We start from the raw sequence: 19,930 nt of genomic DNA, 5'->3' as shown, positions 1-19,930 counted from the left end.
CTTTTTTGTCCTGGCTTTTTGATATTGTATACCTGGCACTTGCCTAAGAGCAATACCCACCTTTTATGGGGCATGTATGGAAGTGGATTATGTGGGGAAGAAAGTTCGTTTTAATAGCAGAATCAGAACATACAGAAAACTGCCCAGATCTCACCAAAACCTTACCACACTTAGGTGAGAGAATGGTCTCAGAGGCTGCCCTATCTTTTAAAGGAGCTGTTTGGCCCAGGATAAGTGGCCTTGGGTCTCCCATGGCTCTTGTGCAGGTAAACACTTTAGAGCCTGCTCACTAATCCCACTGACCTCCACTGCATCATTTGGAAAATGAAGGCCCTTGCCATCTTCTGAAAGTTCTGAGTTAGTAGCTCATCTCCCAGACTAGGGCACTTTCTTATGGCTATTTCTGCCATAAGGGAAAGGGCATCTCCCAGTAATACAGATATCTCCTAAGATGAGAATATCTTTCTGAATTACCCAGAAGGAAGATGCCTTGAGTTGCAATCCTACTTGGTTCCTGTGTAACTCTGAGCAAATCTTTGTTTTCCTGTGGAGATGGGGATGGAATCCAGAGCCTTCTACGTATTAGACAAGTGCTCTACCACTGAGCTAAATCCCCAGCCAACCCAGACCAAATATTAACCAGTGTTTGCTTCCTCAATTCCAAAAAAAGGTTAGTTTTGTGTCTTGGTCTCAAGGAAGTCTTAAATGACTAGAAAGAAGTGCCTAACAAGGTATGGCACTTGGTCAACTCAGTGACACTGGAATCTGAATTTAGGTATAAGGCCAACAACCATCCTGCCAGTCACCCAAAGGGGCTCAGAGAACCTTGTGGCCATCCTCCCAAACTTGTTAACCATGAGGCCTCATGGTCCTTCCTTGGACCTTGGGATATCTTGGTCCAATTGTGTACCCTCTTTAAATCCACAGGACCCCTTAAGCCAAACAGCTGTACTGTGTTCCCAGTGAACATCCAGAAGTCTAGGCTGAGCTCTGTAGAAATTTTTGCTCCTTCCAAATTGTGACAGTGGACTCAAGGAAAGCTAGTGATCACTGTTGCTGTAGTGCTCAATACCAGGCCTTCACCTCTGGGCGCTCTGCTACAATAGTGTGGCCAGTGCTTACAAGGAGGGTAGGTGCACACAGGAAGAGCACTACCCTTCTGGAGGACAGATAGCGTAGCTCTAGGATGGAGACAGCAAAGCAATCCAGTCCAAAACCTTTTGCAAAAAGGTTTGGAACAAAAGAAAGGGGTGTGTGGAATCATGGGCAGGAGCCCATTCTGTCACACAGAGTGGAGACAAGGCTCAGATCCTGAGGGCCAGGGGTGTCCCCATCATGACCCAGCCCTCCCCTGCCCACCTCCCAGGTTGCTCAGACAAGACAGCAGCTAGCAACAGTGGGATGAGTAGAGAAGCTGATAGGAAGCTGCTGTAGGGTAGGATAGGACTGCTACTGAGGACTGATAGCAATGTGCCAGTGACCTGCAACCAAAGCCCATGACAGTATTTCCACCCTGTCAAGAGACCAGCACTGTGCTGGCCAAGGGGCTCACTAAGTTTCTGATGAAGCCAGTTGCAAACCCCCATTCCCCACCCTGCCTCCCATCTTCTGGCTACAAATATCAGGACAACACTGGTTCTCACCACTGTTTTTAATTCAGTAAATCAAGTTGAACACACAAGATGCCTGTAAACACTGGAATACATACTGGAATACTGGACAGAATTCTTACTCTAAAACAACACATCTGCATGAGGTTTCTCCTGCTATGGGGTGGAAGAACAGGAGATTTTCCTAATGGGTGTGGATGGTACAGGGTAACTCAAGGATAGGAAGGAGGTTTCCACATATAACCAGAGAACAGACAACACTGAGCAGGTACCAACATACTATAAGCAGGGGCAGTTAACTTGCACTTGTACTTGGCTGTGGTGGTTCCTGCTGTTGCACTCTTGGCTTCTGCTGCTGCTTCTTTTTCTGTTTGGAGAGGCAACACAACGCAGATTCGCCATTCCTTGAGACTGCCACAGGCAGGGGTAGTCTGCCAGACTGAGTGGGATATTTGGTCTTCAGGTTCTCTTTGAACAATGGCTGGGAGAGCAGGTGGCGCAGCTCCTTCTTCAGAACCTTCATCTGCTTTTGTCGCCGGCGCTCTTCTTGCTGGTCAGCTTTTCCTCCTTGAGACATGATACAAGATCCTATTTACTATGGTATGTAGAAACATTTCATTCCTTGGACTAGTAATATAAGCTAGTGGTGGCTTGAAAAGAACCACAAATGGCCAACTTCCAACCATTTAGGAGGGATACACTGGACCATTCTGTCCTTTATTCCTCAGAAATGCTCAAAGACAGGAATTATCTTCAATTTACACCTAAGTCAACTCAGTCTTAGTGGTCACCTTAAGTTATAGAGCTAGCTATCAAACATCTCAGAACCTAAGCCTCCTGACTAAGGGTTTGTTTTCTTTCCAAACCCACCTGCTACCTACTTAAACGTCTGGCAACTTGACAGCTATATATCCCTCAAGTCTGTGAACACTTCTCTGCAGCTTGGTTCCTGAGCTCCCCTAACCAGTGCTGTGGCTGCACGTGTAGAGACAGGTAGACACAGGCCCCACAAACCCTGTCCACACGGGAGAGAAACCAGGGCCTCCACAGTCTTACCTAAGCCCCAGGCCAGAGCTATGAGGAGGACTAGCTCACTATCATCACGCCATTGCTTAGGCTCCCATGCTGACCAGTAAGTTAGCTACTGAACATGCTGACTTTGGTACTAAGATGTCAACACCTCAGCTGAGCTGCATCATTGGTGGGGAGGAAGGAGTGTGGGCCATGACTTTAGTATTATCAGTTCTCGATATGTCACTTCCCTTTTAAGTAGGCCCCTGAAGACTCATCCATGAACCTTGGCTTGTGGCCCATGGACAGAGCCGGGTTCAGGAAATTCCGCCAGGTGAAGCACTGCAAAAATCTCCTTTCTGTGAGCCTCTAGTTCCCACATGCAAAAGGATAATAATTGTCACTAAGTTCATGTCATGAAATTGTGGAGAAGATCAAATGAGATGATGATATGGAAATGCTTTGTTGGCATGAAAGGCAAGTATAGTAGTAATGATGATAGTAACAACTTAGAACATATCACATATCTTCTATTTGGAAGGCACTATTGTGTACACTTTATACTCCTGAACTCAATCTTCACAACAACCACGTGACGTAGGTCACTTATTACCTCAATTTTATAGATGAGGGAAGTAAGGTACAGCAGAGAGGTTAAATAACTTGGCTCAGTGACATGGCCAGATAAGGAAATGGGCTACACCAAACATGGCTGGCCAGACAGTCTTTTCCCCGCGCTGTGTCCCATAGCCTGTCCACGTGAGAGAGGCAGCTGAGGGCTCCAGACAGAAACAGGCAAGCCAGAGGGAATAATGTCTGAGGCTTTAAGATCATTTAGGACTAGAGGCCATGAGCCAAGGGTGCGTTGCTGATTCTGAAAGGACCATGGTAGTATGGATGGTTGCAACCAGGCAAGAGTTGGAGGGAGGGAAAAAAAAGCCAAATGTAGCTTCTTCAATTCCCATCCAGTTCAAGAGCTTACCTTTGTACATCTCTTCTTCCAGCTCAATCTCAAGGGCAGCTGCTGCCTGCTCAATCCAAGAGTTGTGAAGACAAGCTTGGAAATTCCGATACTCAGCTTTCTCAATCTGCCGAGCTAAACGGATTCGCTCCTAGTGGGGCAGTAACAAAGCATTCATCTGAAGAGGGTTCAGGCCTCTGGGAAGCAAAGTCTCACTTAAGTTGTATTTTAAAGAAGCTCTTGAGATCAGCTTAGTTCCTATGAAATGTGTTTCGTCTAGGCTCCTGATAAAAGTCCAGAGGGCAATCATTACATGTGCCAGTCCATACATACAGTCAATCACAAGAACTAGCTTTCCCAATAGTAAACTAAAACTATACTCCCTTGGAAGCCTGTCCCAGCCTGACTACCAACCTACAGGTCCAGAGTAAATGTGGGAAAACCCCAGACGTCATATCTAGCTTCCACAATTATTCCAGATCATGGGTTTTGAGGTTAGACTGCAGTGAAAGGATGTTCCCCATACCCCAAAAACTGAGAGATCGTGTGATAGAGGGAAAATGAACCATGGACAGCCAGGGGAGCTCCCAGCCTCCTTACTACTGGGAATTCTTTATGATCTCCCCCCTCTCCATCACACACACACAGCTAACATTACTTCCAAGCTAGTCACTAGTCGTTAACCCATTCCATGCTCTTGCTCCCTGAACTCCATCTCTTTACCTCTCCAAATCTCTGCTGCAAATCAAACTTCTTCCATCTACCAACCCCATAGTATTTCATCTGTACCTGAACTTTCTCATGGGTCAGCCTGCTCACGAGAGTTCTCCCCACCCCCCTCTGATCCCTGAGGCCCACCATAAACAGCATTCACACAGTAACCATGCTCACTGCACTGTTCAACAGGGGTAGGGGCAGATGGACACTTTAGGGCCAAACAATCAAGAAATGGATGAGGGATAAACTGCCACACTTTTGCTCACTCCTGTGCAGCTGCTGGCAGAACCTTTTCTGTTTGCCAGGCTAATGCTGCTGACTGGTCTGACAGGAAGGTGCTTTGAGGGAGAAGCATAGTCCCCTCAACAGCACTGGGGTTGGAACTTTCCTTTTACCTTCACTACGTCCATGTACTTTGTCTGCACAGGGAACAGTGGGATGTCCTCATCTTTCTTGAGGGTTTTGTAAATCTTCTTAAAGTGGACCACATCCTCAGGACCGATCAGCATTAGACTGAGGCCTTGGCTGGTGGCACGAGCAGTTCGACCACTTCGGTGAATATAAATCTCTGAGGTGCGAGGAACCTGCCAAAACAGGAGTTGGGATTAGCACACAGCCATCACCAAACACTATTCTTCTCCTTGGGGCCACACCCCCTAACTGGGGCCTCCTCCCTGCCAGCCAGAGAGGCAGACCAAGCCCCATGGACCAAGCTAGCTCTTCTCCCTTAGTCCCACATTCAAACTCTACCTAAGTTCAGCCCTTCACAGTGCAGGCGCTGCCCTCCCACACAGCCCACCCAGGTTTAGCTCCTCACGGTCACTCAGATGGACAGTGATGGTCACTTCTTAATTGGTCTCTAGTCCTCCAGTCCCACTTCCTCTGTTGCCAGTGCTGTCTTCCTGAGTCTCAGTTCTGACCATAATAATCCCTTCTAGCTAAAACTCGCAAGCTCTTCACTAGTCCACAGGGATGATAGATGATGGTACTCACAACCAACATTTACTGAGTGACTGCATTAGGGCTGGACAATTCTAAGCACTCTGCATGCATTATCCCATCATTTCTCCTAATAAGAAATCATCAATACCTTATGCTTATCCACATTTTGTAACCCAGGAAACTAAAACACAGAAGTCAAACTCCCTGTAGGTTATCCAACTAAGGATTTAAAGTGAAGCAGTCCAGTTCCGACAGGCTGCTAGCCCCTGAGCTACACTGCCTCTATCCCAATCTATACTGGATATACTAGCCACAGGTAACCTGGAATGGGAGCTGACACCTCTCCTGCCCAACTCCTGCGGCACATGCCACTCATCAAGCACAGGAGTCTTCTCCATTGGGCCCAGGTAACAGCTCAGTATCTTTTCAACACAGTACTCTAGACAGCCACTATGAACATCATGGTTACAGAAACGAGATCTATTTGCCATTCATCACTTACAGGATGGGGGTCCAGATCTTTCAGTGACCTGTCCTCAAGTTATCCGGGGCCTCAGCAACCACTCAACTATTCTCCAATACAGCCCTCTTCTTACAGCTGACAACACTCCCACTTCTACTTATTCTTTTCTCCCTCTTCATGTCCAAATTCTCTCTGTCCTTGAATGCCAACTATCTTTTAGAAAGCACTTTCCAACCTCCCAAATTAGAAGTTACCTCTCGGGGCTCTTGATGGCTATGGGAGCAGTTGAGAGTTCAACAGCAAGGTTAGAATATGCCACCCAAAGGAAAAAGTGGTTCTGGAAAAGGGAGGAAAGAGGATACAGCCTCTGGGAGTGACAGTGCTGACAAGAAGGCTCAGGGCCCCAAAGGCGGTGGTAATGTAATACAGGTCAGACACATTTTATGTGAAAAACACAGCAAAATCATGGAAGCCATAGAAAAGATTCAATGAAGTGGCCACACAATATAGTGAAGATAAAGCCAGGCAAGGGGGTGACTTGGGTTGGATGACCAAAGTCGTGGGACCATTTCAAGAAGCAGCATTTGCCTTACCTGTAAGTGGGATGGATAAGCCTGTGGTTACAGACCCGCCAGTTAAAACGAAATGTGAATATCATATTATTATGGTCAAAGGGAGAAAATAAAATCGTATGGCTGAACAAGTTTTACCCACTTCATTTCTTTCAAAGGTATCAATAGTCTTTGTATTTTGTGAACTGTCAGTGTGGGTTTGTAGGTACAAAATAGGGTGGTTGTACTCCAGCAGGTGTTCAGTCAGCAGTTCTCAAAGACAAGCAAGCAGACTCCTTTGAATTTGTGCTTCCATTCTTGCCAGACTAACTTTAACACAGTGTGTCCCGTGAATTAATTCAGAAACTGTCTTCAGAGGAGCAAATCTTAGCTTACACTGTTCATGCAACCAAACATACTGGGCATCAAATGAATGAATCAGAATATGAGAATCATAAAGTAAGTTCCTGCACAGCACTTTTACAAGTTAGTCAACTCTAGTCTGTTCCATTGTCCTAACACTGTGCATAGCACATAGTCATTCAATATTAATTCCTTTCTCTTTAAGTAAACTTTATATATGGGTAAAGGAAAGCATTCAGTTGGTTCTTCATGGATTGTTTGAACTAAACTAAACAGCCATCACCAAGTGCTGGGTAAAAGGGACAATGTCAGTGTGAAACTGTCATTTCTTCATTCTCAGTGTATGGTTTAATTATGACTCCTTTCCAAGAATAACACTCTGTAGTATATTTTTAAATTTTAAAATACTGTACTTATGACATACAAAAAAGTATAAATAACAACATGAGTACTATGCTACTTCAAAAATAAAACTTTGCCAACATAAAACAAAAAGTTTCCTCTCCTTCCCATTACATTTGATAACTTTCTGATGCCTTCTGCCTTAAACTATGGAAGTGGTCATTCAGCTTCTCCACTGGATGTGAGACTTCTTAAGACCTGAGACTGCTATATTAGGTTCACCTTGGCCTTTCCCTCAAAGACTGACCCAGTCACTTCCCCTAACAGGAGTAGAGATTCGTTAACCAAAAGATGTTTATTTTTGACAGAACTGATGTTTGAACTCAGGGCTTCACCCTTGTTAAGCAGGCTCTACCACTTGAGCCATGCCTCTATCCCTGTTTTGTGTTGGTATTTTTGAGACAGGGTCTTGGGAACTATTGCCAAGCTGGCTTCAAACCACAATCCTCCTGATCTCTGCCTCCTAAGTGGCTAGGATTATAGGCATTAGCCATTGGTGCCTGGCACTAAAAGATTCTTAAAAGCACAAAGATTTACAATGAAAGAAAATCAAAATGTCATAATAGATAACATTTACTAAGTACTTTACTGTACTAAGTGCTTCATTACCAGCTCAATTTAGTTGTCATGATAACCCTACGGGCAGGGTATTTCAGTTTACGAACAACAACACTGAAACAAGAAGTACTAAATAATTTACCCAAAGCTAGACAACTATGAAGCATAAGACCAGGGTTCAAACCCAGGCAGTCTGGCTCTCTAGGGCTCTTATTCCTAACCACAAGTATGTACTGACCTTTACTAGGTGCACAATGTCACTGCCACTATGAACATACACTAACATTTAGTAAGTGCTTGTGATATGCCAGCTGGCTTCCTAAGGGCTTTACACATTAACTTCTTTTGCTTTTATGAGAACACTAAGAGGTCAGTGCCATAATAACTGCCATTTAACAAATGAAAAAACTGAAGAACAGAGATTAAATAACTAATTCAACATTACACAGCTGCAATCTAAGCAAAAGGAGGTCTTAAACTACCCCACTCTTCTCTGCATCAGGATAACCCCCTACCAACATGGTGCTATGATTTGAATATGGTTTGTCCCCACTAAAACTCAAGTTGAGGCTTAATTACTCAGTGTAGCAGGTTGGGAGATGGGCCTAGGGGAAGGTGTTTGGATCATGGGGACAGAGTCCTCATGATAGATTAATGCTGACTCAAGGGAGTGAGTTCTTGTTCTCAAGGGACGGATTAGTTAACCTTGAGAAGGTGCTTTACAAACCAAGGTGCTTCCCTCATGTTTTGCATCTGTTCCCACCACCTCCTTACCCTTCTACATCAAGACTCCCACCAGAAGCTAAGCAGATGCTCTTGGACTTTCCAGCCTCCAGAATCATGAGCCAAAACAAAGTTTTTATTAAAAACAATTGCCCAGTCTCAGGTATTCTATTATAGCAACAGTAGAGCAAAAGAAAACAGGCTAAGGCACATGGTTATTAGCCTTTTTACGGAAAAAACTAAGAGTAACCTAATGATATCAAGTAGTTTGGAGAGAATAGATACTTGACATTAGATAACACCAAGAAGCTTTTTCTGAGACTAAATCTTATCTGTGTTCCAAAAGAGGCAGCAAGGGGTACTAGATACCAGTGGTAACATCTATTGCAGGGGGACTTTTTAAAGAAAAGCTTGGCTCCCACCCCTCAACCTTTGCTTTAAAAGAATGGTCACTCAGTGCAGAAAGATGCCTTCAAATCCCCATACACACTTACCTGGTAATGAATGACATGTTGGACTTTAGGAATATCAAGACCCCGCGCTGCAACATCTGTTGCCAAGAGAACACAGCTATGATGGAGACAGAATGCACATTCGTAATTATAACACAGCAATCATGAGCACCTGCTAAGCACTCTAAACACTACAATCCTTACCCTATGAGATTAATACTATAAATTAAGAACCTGCAGTACAAAAAGATAAGCTTCCAAGGTATGTACATGCCTATTCAGATGTAGTCAACACCCAAACCTGGGTCGCATTCACCTCAAGCAACAGACCCTCTGTGCAATGACAAAAGTCCCCTTCCAATGAATTAAACGAAGCTATACATATTCTAGGAGATGGTGACCTCATCTCCTAGCTCCCTCCCACTTTACTCCCAATCACACAGACTTCTGGGCACCCTGCTCCTTGAGTATCAGTCTGATTCAAAGGCAGATGGACAAACAGCAAGATCATCTATAGCATGGACTTATTTGGAGCCCAGCTCTGCCACTTCCAGGTTGGAAAACCTCAGGCAAGCCGATTAGCTTTTCTAGACCTTATTTTTCATCTACAAGAAATGATAATAAGTGGTTTAGTTGGACAAGTGATTATTAAAGCTAACATTTAGCAAGCACACACTATGAGCCAAAGACCATTCCAAACATTTTGTATTGTGTTCACTATTGTATGTGTGAATTCTCACTTTATCTTTATAATAACTCTATGGACAGAGCTTCTATTATTACCCAAATTATGAGAAAATGAAGCACAGAGAAGTTAAGTGAGCTGAACAGCTAGGAAGTAAAGGGGTCAGGATTTAAAAAAAAAAAGGAGTCAGGACTTGACCTCAGGCATTCTGGTTCCACAGTCTGTGCTCTTAACAAGAACTTATTCTTCTGCTTCTCAAGGATGCTAGAAGTGACTGAATGATAACGTATCAAAGTTGTCAAAGTGTTCAATACAGTATGTATTGTCACCAACTCATTATTTAAGTTTCTGTAGAGCATTAATACCAACCACATAGACTCAAGGAGAGTGACCTTGTTAAATACTATAAAATATGAATAAATAAATAAAGGCTACCTTCTACTGAAGAGGGCCCTATGACAGGAGGTAGTTTCCCACCATGTCTCTACCCTCTACCAAGGGGCTCTACCTGACCCCTTGGTTCAGTGGCTAGGAGTTAGAGGATAGGCCTCTGGAGACAGGTTCAACTTACTCTTCCAGGCGGGCAAACTGCTCCAGGTTTCTGAGCCTCTGCTTCTGGTGCATGCAGGCATGCAGGGTCAGCGGCATGATATCCAGGACTTTGAGGAGCCCAGAGAGGCGTTTGATGCAGGAGATGCTGTTGGCAAACACTAAGCTGCGGCCTGGATACTGCATCAGGAAGTAGTACAGGTAGAAGTCTTTCTCATCTGACTCACAATGGATCTTGGTCTCTGTCAGCGTCTCCACTGTACCCTCATTCCTTGTGAGGTCAATGACTTTCGGCTTACATTTCATGCCAATCTTCTGCATGAGAAGTTCAAGTTTGGCAGTTTTGTCCATTTTCTTTATGTGCTTCTTATGAAGGATTCGAGCTGGAGCTTGATGTACCAGGGTTAGTGTGGCAGAAAAAACAAGTGTCTGTCTCTTTGGGTTGTACTGGGAGTCATTGAGCATCTCTAGCAGCTGGGAGAGTTCAGCGAAATGGCCTTTCTCAACCATGCGGTCAGCTTCATCCACTACCAGGCACCTGCAGATCCAGACAGAGCCACATGACTGGTAAATGGCAGATTAGAGAAATCAGCTATAGTACACAGTCTCCTCCCGTCCTAACCACATACCCATGCAGGTATCCCACCATCACCACTAGGACTTAAACCTCCCTCATGCTTTTTCAGGGCAGGGCCTGGAATGGTACCATTCCACACATTCTGTGACTGGAAGAAGACATTACAGTACCTCAGGTTCACTTCAGAGTGGGTAAAGGAAAAGGGAGAGGTACCATCTCTCACCTGAGCTGCCGAAGGTTGCTCAAATGAGCATGCTTGTTTTTAACTAGCTCCCATAGCCGGCCTGGAGTGGCAACCACAATCTCAGGATGGCGGTTCAGCATCCTCTGTTGTTTCTGTGTGGACATTCCACCAACCAAAATAGCTGTTTTAATTCCTATGGGACAGAAAACATTATTCTGTTATACAATCTGTATTTTTCTTTCACAGATAATAAAATTTTCCTAGATTAGTACATAGTCAGCAACACAGCTCCCAGCTCCAGGAGAATGCTGAAAGAGCTGGCCTAACATGACTGCTCAACCCACTCCTAGAGGACTTAGTGATCTGAGTCCTGTCTGCATCTCCAATCCAGTTTCTTTCTACTCCCTCTCCTCTAACCACAAAAGAAGGGCTGTATTTGAACTCAGCCATGCTCTGGGAAACTTAGTGATACATGTACTACAATGCTGGGAAGGATGGTAGCTGCAGCTGTGACACATCTCTACTAAGAAGTCCTTCCCATTCACCTCAGTTACAATTAATCTGAAGTGCCATTACTAATGCCTAGTGTTCTGTTTCTCTCTCCAGTGGAAGACCTCTTACAGTATCCAGTATAGGGTTATTCAGGTAAAGTGCCTTGCAATTAGTAAGAACTCAGTAATTAAATACTGCGTTTATTAGCATAAAATTAAATTTTCCATTGAACAACCATTCCCAAAAGGAATTCCCTAAGAGAATTCACTCCTTCTTCTTCTTTATTTTTGGTGGTACTGGGGTTTCAACTCAGGGTCTTACATCTCATGCTCACTAGGCAGGAGCTCTGCCACTTGAGCCACTCCACCAGCCCAAGTATTCATTTCTTACCTTCAGGCAAGTTCTCTTAAAAGAACTTAAAAGGTCACTAGCAAACATTACTAGCCTTGTGGCCCAGATGGTCTGTCACAACTAACTACTCCACTCTGTCATCACAGTACAAAAGTAGTCACCAACAACATGTAACCATGGGTAGTTATGTTCCAATAAAACTTTACTTAGAAAAACAGGTTGCTACTCCTGCCCTAAGCATCCATTATACTCAATAAATTAATTTCCTATATATCTAGAATGGTTTTATCTCCATAGTCGCCTTGGAAAAATTAAGAAAATTTCATTCAATAAATTTTCTTTCTTCTTTTTGATAGTCTCGACATGTGGCCCAGGCAGGCCTCAAACTTGTGATGGTCCTGCCTAAGTCTACTCAGTGCTGGGACTGCACATGGTCTGCCACTCCCAGCTCTATCTCTTTTCTACAGGCCTTAATTCCATGGCAGGTGAGAAAAGTTCCCCCCAGAAGGCAGGAGCCACAGTTCACTCATCTTTACCACTGCTCTAGAAATATTTATTAAGTGGAACTAAACTCACCTGTAAACTTGGCCACAGCATCAATATGTTGTTTGACCTGGACAGCCAGCTCTCGAGTGGGAGTCAGAACCAGCCCAAGCAGAGGACATTTTGGATGTACTTTACAAGTAGCAATTTTGTCATCCAAGTCCTGTATAATCTTTTCAGTGTGCTCCTCACCAAGGTTTTCCTCTTCATCCTCATTTTTGGGGACAGACTCCTCCTTGATCAGGGAAGAAGGCCCTTCACCAGCATCTTCATCATCATCATCACAGAAGAGCAGAGTCTGGTCTGAGATGGAGGCACCTGTCTTGGCTCTGGCCTTATCTCCAGCCTCAGTGGGCAATTCACTCTGAATTTCAGTTTCATCAGGCAACATTCCAGACTCAGTGCTCACATTGCTTGGTGATCCAGGCTTGGCTCCAGCCTCAGTCCTGATCACCTCTGGTAGCACTCTAGTGTTATCTGAGATTGGTGAAGCCTTCCTCTTCTGCCACTGCAACACTGCATGAATCATTGGGATGGCAAAGGCAAGAGTTTTCCCACTTCCTTAAAAGTAAAACAAAACAAAACTGAATCAACAGATGGACATATATTTTATCTGGAGTTTTTTCTTTTGCATAGGTGAAATAGTCAAGTGCCACCTTGACTAAACCATAGTTCTACCACTCTACATGTTTTTATAGAGCATGGCTGTCAGAATAAGATGGTCCAAGGAAAAGTTTGGTAGACTAGTATTGAGACCAGAGGTCATCAGTGGTAACTATAAACATGCAAGAGTGAAAAAATAAGGAAATGAAGGGCAAGTTATGTGTGTTTTGTTGTGAAATGTAGTTAAGAATAGTCCTCTGAATTCTAGCCAGAGTAACTCCATCTTGCAACAAGTCACCATTTACCTCTTCTCTGTGCCACACTCTATGCAGCTAAACAAGCCATACTTCCCACACTTTGCCAAGACCAGTAAAATCCTTGATAAGAACAAGGACAGAGTTTACATAAACATGTAACTTTCCAAGGGTCTGTATCTTATGTTAACTGAGTCTATACTTCTGCTGTTCTGATATTAGGTGGCACTCTAAGTCCTAGTCAGTTTACAGACTTAGATCTACTGGGCAAAGGGACAGACTCAATGTCTTGGGTGAGTTAATGTGAATGCACCACTCTTAAGAGCAACTACTAAAACTCACTTTCACTCATTCAAACTGAAGTTGTATGAGTCATTTTGGGGCTAGCAGTGTTATATCCAGATTGGAGGAACACAATCCTTTGTAACTCCCAGAAAATTCATGGAACATGAAGGAAAAGATAGAGGGATGGAGGGTAGGGATTGGAAATCTATGCAATACTTTCCTAAGGTCTTTCTTCGGAGCAGTGGCTCAAGTGGGAGAGTTCCTGAGAAGCCCTGAATTTAAACCCCAGAACCACAAAAAGAAAAAAAAAAAAAAAAAAAGAACATGTATCAAAAACCTATAGGTAACACCACACTTAACGGTGGTGACTGCGTGTCCCTAAAGATCGGAAACAAAGCCCACTTTACCACTTCTACTCACAATTTTATTGGAGGATTTTTAGCTAAGTGCAATAAGAAAAAAAAAAAAAATTCAATTGGGTGCCAGTGGCTCACACCTATAATTTTAGCTACTTGGGAGGCAGAGATCAGGAGGATCACAGTTTGAGCCCAGCCTGGGCAAATACTTCATGAGACCCCCATCTCGAAATAACCGGAGCAAAATGGGCTAAAAGTAGAGTTCCTGCTTTGCAAGCACAAAGCCCTGAGTTCAAATCCCAGTCCCACCAAAAGAACAAAAACCCCTTCATATTTCTATTAGCAACAATCAGAAATGAAATTTTAGATTACCATTTACAGTATCAAACTGTGAAAATATTTAAGGACAAATCTAACAACAAACATACAAAATCTACATGCTGAAAATTATAAAACATTGCTGAGAGAACTCAAAGACCTAAAGAAATGAATATACTACATTTTATGAAATGGCTTGGGTCATTCCAATCCATGAAATGGCTTAACCCATGTCAAGATGACATGTTTTCAATTTGCTACATAATCAATGCAATTCCAATATAAAACCAGCTTGCTTTTTTGTAGAATAAGCTAATTCTACAATTCATATGTGAATGCAAGGCTTAGAATAGCCAAAAAACATAAACAGAAAACAAAACCTTTTATGCAGAAGTTGGAGGACAAACAGTACCTAATTTTAAGACTTAACTATAAAGCGACTATAACCAAGTAAACGAGGGACTGATGCATAGATGAACAAGTAGATCAATGACTTTCAACCAAGATGCACAGTCAATTCAGTAGTCAAAGACTTTCTTACTACCTGGAATAATTAGATATCCACATGCAGAAGAGCAACTTTGATGGATACCATATATAAAGTTAACTCAGTAAGAATGACAGACTGAAACTTTAAACAGAAAAAGTATTTCTTTGTTATAGCAAGTTGGGCAGAGTTCTTACATAAAGCACCAAAAGCACCATCTGTAAAAGAAAAAGGATCATCTGAACGTCATTAAAACAAATTCACACTGGGTGCAGGTGGCTCACACCTGTAATTCTAACTACTCAGGAGGCAGAGATCAGGAAAATTGAGGTTCAAAGATAGCCCAGGCAAATAGTTTGTGAGACCCTATCATCACAAAAAAGGCTGGTGGAGCAGGTCACGGTGAAGGCTCTGAGCTCAAACCCCAGTACTGAAGAAAAAAAAAAAAAAAAAAAGGGAGAGAAAACAACAACAAAAAAATTCACTCCCATCCCAAAATAAAGAACTTCTGTTCTTTGAAAAACGCTAAGACAATGAAAAGATAAGCCACACACTGGGAGAAAAATTTGCAAACTGCATATCTGATAAAAGGTCTGTATCTAAAATATATAATGAGCTCCCAAAACTCAATAATAAGGGAACTCAATTTAAAAAATTGAGCTAGGCGCCTGTGACTCACACCTGCAATCCTAGCTACTCAGGAGGCAGACATGAGAATTGCAGTTTGAAACCAGCCTGGGCAAAGAGTTTGCAAAAAACGTCTGGTGGAGTGGCTTGAGGTGCAGGCCCTGAGTTCAAACTCCAGTAGTGCCAAAAAAAAAAAAAAAAAGCAAAAAAACTGAACAGGTATCACCAGAGAAAATGGTATGGATGACAAATAAACCCATGGAAAGATGCCCTATGTCATTAGTTACCAGGGAGATACAAATTAAAACCACAAAGAAATACTAAAATTTTTTAAGACTAAAATAAAATATGGGCCTACTTGAACTCATAGCATCTGGTGGCAGGTAAAATGGTACAATCACATTGGGAAACTCCTAAAAAAGATAAATTTACCAGAAGACCTAGCCATTCCATACCCAGGCATTTACACAATGTACCCACAGAAGGACTTTATATCCTTAACAGCTTTATCTGTAACATCCAAACACAAGAATAAAACCCATAAAGTCCCATCAATAGACAGATGAACAAATCACGCTTTAGTCATAAGGAATACTATTCATGAATAAAAAGAAGTAACTGCTGGTATTTGTATTAACATGGCTTAATCTCAAATTATGGTGAGGGGGAAAAAAAAGAGCCTGACATCTCCCCCCCCAAAACACATACTGCATGATCCCATTATATAAAATTGTAAAAAACGCAAATAAAAAATTCTAGAAAATTCTAGAAAGCCTATCAGAAGTTACACGGAGACAAATGAGGGGGTGTGGCAAGGAGGGAGAAGGGATTACAAAGGAACCCAAGGCATCTTTGTCCACAGCCCCAACTGCACTGCCTGTTCCAAGTCTTTGTGAGTCCTGGATCTGCAGGTGCATGGCATTCCATGCGGGAAAGCTGTGGTATGGATCCAAATGTCAGGCCCTTGCCACAGTGGTTCACTCAGACCTCTCCAGAGATCCACTTCTAAGACTCTACATATAGCAAAGATATAGCAGGATGCAAACAGCTCACAGACTGGCCTAGATTACAGGTGCTACTCTTTCAGCTTTAGAGAAGCTGTCTATCCTCTCTAAGGCTGTTTCCTAGCTATAGAATGGAAATAATATCTATATGTTAGAACGGTTATGAGAACTAAGTTCATCGATATAAAGCTCTTGTATGTTTTAAATGTCCAGTAAATGCTCTAAGTAATTATTACTTCCATTCTCCTTTCCTCAGGTTTCCTTGTTCTTCTATCAACACGCTTCTCACATATCACCTCATCCCAACTTTCCCAATCACTCTTTCAGGAATCTAAGGCACAAGTGCCTAGACAGTCTAGTGTTACACAGTACAACATAGCAGTCACTAGAACATATGGCTACTGAATGCTTAAAATGTAGTTACTCTAGACTGACATGTAATTTAAGTTTAAAACATGCCAGATTTTGGAAAACTTAGTACAAAAATAGGAATGCAAAGATCTCATTAATAATCTTACATGAGGTTGAGTGTGGCTCACATGATAGAATTCCTGCCTAGCAAGCACAAGGGCTTAAGTTTAAATTCCAGTGTTCTCAAAAAAAAAAATAATAATGTTATACAAGTTACATTTTTTGAAATATCTTGATATAAGTGCTTAAATATATATTGTTAAGATTAATTTTTACCTTTTTTTTACTTTTTAAAACCGTGGCTCCTGGAAACTTTGAAATTATGTATTATATATTGGGTCCTGCTAGTTTAATTAGACTAACAGTTCATGTAGTTTGAATTCCTTCGCCAGCTAGTAGTCTATTCTCAGGAGTCAACATGTCACTGCTTCCAAAAGTCTTGGCGCAAGGAATGAGGGAAACCTGAACATAGCTAGTCTTCCCATACTTCCATCTGCCTACAAAATTCACTCAACGGCTAGCCACCACACTCAAATCCTTCCAATGACAAAAAACTCACCACCTTCCAAAACAACTCTTATCATGTTTGGACAACTCTTGAGAGAATTAAGACAGTTCTTCCTGATACTGATGGAGATCTGCCTACCTCTCCAGTGGACCCTATCTTACTCTTTTGAATCATTTAGAAAAGGCTTAAATACAGGAAAACTTGGGTGGGCAGAATGGCTCAAGTGATAGAGTACCTGCCTAACAAACTTGAGGCCCTGAATTCAAACCCCAGTACCAACAACAAAAAAAAAAAGGAGAACAGAAAACATTATATTTGCGTATTACTGCAATGTATTGCATAAACTTTACCATTTAACCTTCACAGCAATACAAGACATAAGAGTGCTGTTATTTTCATCTTATAATGGGGTCTACAGGGTCAAGATTAAAGTAGGGTACCGAAATCATAAAGGAGCAGATTTCAACCCAGAGCCGGCTGCATTCTCAACACTCCATTCAACATTGCTTTTGTGGTTATGTTCTTAACTTCCCTTTCTCTCCCAGTCTTCCAGCCTATTTACCAGCTACAGACGCTCCTGCCTAGGCCACAGCTTCCCTTTACCTGTCTCAGCAGCCCCAAGGATGTCCAGTTTGTCACGAATGGCAGGTGCCAAGGTCAGAGCTTGGATTGGTGTGGGTGCAGAGAAGCCTAGAAAGCTGAGTGCTCGGAGTACTGGCTTAGGCACAAACAGGTCCTTCCAAGCTGACACATCAGCTTTCTGGTCTTGCACTTCAGGCATCCATGTTTTTGCTTTTTTGGGTACCTTCAGGGCAGTCATCTGGGAAGGCTCTGATTTTTTTTTCCCTTTGTTTTTCTTCTTTTGGGGGACAGTCTTTACTGTGCTTTCTGATGCCATCTCCCCTACCTTTGTATCGGAACAAATGGTGTCATCTCCTTGGTGCTCTGGCTCAGAATCTTTGACTTCAAAGTCTTTCTGGGTGGTGGTTCCTTCAGTAACCAGTACCACATCTTTCTGTTTCTTCAATTTGATCTTTTTCTTTGGAGAGCTAGAGTCTCCTTCCTCCTCTCCTTCTGAAACAACTTGTACCTTTCTCTTCTTGTGTTCCTCCTTTGAGAAGAGATTGGAGAGATTCTTGCCAGGGGAGACCAACTGGTAATCTGTCAGTTCCTCAAAGCACACCAAATCATCCATCTGTCCATCTGCAAACATATTTGGGTCAATCTTCACCTGCTTCCATTTTCCCACAACTTTGATACCCTTTGTCTGAAATTTGCTTGATGACTTTGGTCTTGATTTTGTCTCCTTCAACTTCATGGTTGCTGAAAAGGAGAGATATATGTTCCTTTAGGTGGTGACTGAGAACAGGGTTCTGAGTAACACATATTTTTTAAGCAATGTATCATGTGATAGACCTTGCAAAGATCTGAGGACACAAAAATGGCTGTAATGCAGATGTTTCCAGCCAAAATAAAGAAATACACTCACTGTTCCAGCTTGGCCTGGAACAGGTAACACACAGGAGGAGGAGGAAAGATGTGTGAACTAAACCTCATTTGAATTTCAGATCTAACACTTAATGTGTGTGAGACCCTGAACAGTGCTTCTTATGCCTCTCTCTTATAAAAGAGGGAGAGGCATGATATATAATTTTTATAATTGAAATTATGTAAAACAGGGATAATAAGTCTTGCCATACATAAGTCATTTGGAAGACAGAATAAAAATCTGAGGTGTTTTTATTGTTGGTGTGTTTAGGGGCCTGGAGTGTGCTTTATGAAAAGTGCACTGGGCTGTCTTACCTTTTAAGAAGGCAAATGCCTGTTCCATCATTCTGCCTTTTGCCAAAGGGGCTAAAAACTAATTCAGCTTTTCCATGAACATTTTAAGTAATTAAAAAAACACTTAAGCACAACTCGTTTGGGTGCAACTCGATCCATGTTCCCCCTTTTTGGAGAAGCTATGAAAGAACCGATTCTAGGGAAAAGACAGACAGACCTTGGTTCAAGTCTGAGTGTGTGATGACCGTATCAACCGGAGCCTCAGTTTCCTCGCCTGCATAATGGGGATCATGAGAGCACTTGTTTCCCTGGATCGCTAGCGAATACGCAACGGTGACGCATGTCAAAATCCGCTGAGCATGGCGCCTGTCCAGGCAGGCACGTTGGCCCGTAGTGAAGGTCCGCCTGGCGCACAAGCTGCGCCACCATCACCAACGATTTGAGTCCGACAAGGAGGCGGGATGTCACAGAATGGGAAGAAGACGCATAGCGCGACCTGCAGAGCAAGCAGGGGTCCCTCCTCGGCGCCGGCCTCTCTCAAGTACTAAGCTGAGTACGAACCCTCAAAGCTAAGGCCACGAAGCCTTGATTCCCAAAGGAGGGATCATAGGCGCGGCGACAGCCATACAAATTGGCCAGGTGGCCGGGGCCGACGGTCTCCTCCTCCGAACCCAGAGGTCTGGAGAGGCCCGCAATGGGAGCACCGCATCCCGCCCCAGTCCCTCTGGAACCCGGTTCAACCCCGCTCTGTCTCCGACACTCACCGTGGGGAGACGCCATCGCAGCTCCCTTAGATGCCGGTCAGCTGCCTCAGAAACCCCCACCGTCGTCCCTTAGCTGCAGGGCCCTCTGCAGTTCCGGGGCGGGGTTTCCACTCACGCGTGCGCACTGCGGAAGTCCCGCCTTCATGCCAAGTGCGGCTATCTGATTGGTTACGCACGGACTTCTACCGCGCAATCGTAGAGAGCGATGTGGCATGTGGGCCCGGCGTTTAGTGGAGAAGCTCCTGTGAAGCAGAATTGTACGAGTCAGAGGAGGTGTGTTCTGTCCCAAACCGCTGTTCACTAGCTCACGCACGGAAACGCGTTTGTATTCTTGGTCTAGCTTTTTTTTTAATAGGACTGGGCTTTGAACTCAGGGTTTTCGCTTGAGCCACACCCC

General features: G+C 43.3%; 1 protein-coding gene and 1 pseudogene across 1 annotated transcript; one reads left to right on the top strand and one right to left on the bottom strand.

The window, feature by feature from the left end:
* Nucleotides 1-1,636: 1,636 nt before the first annotated feature.
* Nucleotides 1,637-19,691, bottom strand: Ddx24 (DEAD-box helicase 24). Its single transcript, XM_074067237.1, has 9 exons — nucleotides 19,534-19,691; nucleotides 17,591-18,310; nucleotides 12,168-12,695; nucleotides 10,788-10,941; nucleotides 10,010-10,525; nucleotides 8,796-8,871; nucleotides 4,695-4,883; nucleotides 3,604-3,733; nucleotides 1,637-2,177 (listed from the first exon to the last, which is right to left on the bottom strand). The coding sequence occupies exons 1-9, from the start codon at nucleotides 19,547-19,549 to the stop codon at nucleotides 1,906-1,908; spliced, it is 2,601 nt and encodes an 866-aa protein (XP_073923338.1). The 5' UTR covers nucleotides 19,550-19,691; the 3' UTR covers nucleotides 1,637-1,905.
* LOC141421495 (peptidyl-prolyl cis-trans isomerase NIMA-interacting 4 pseudogene) lies at nucleotides 4,880-7,971 on the top strand (annotated as a pseudogene).
* Nucleotides 19,692-19,930: the final 239 nt, after the last annotated feature.

The sequence above is a fragment of the Castor canadensis genome, chromosome 3 (genome assembly GCF_047511655.1).
Source record: "Castor canadensis chromosome 3, mCasCan1.hap1v2, whole genome shotgun sequence".
Classification (NCBI taxonomy): domain Eukaryota; kingdom Metazoa; phylum Chordata; class Mammalia; order Rodentia; family Castoridae; genus Castor; species Castor canadensis.
Note: the sequence above shows the minus strand (reverse complement) of the source record. Positions and strands in the feature narration are given on the sequence as shown.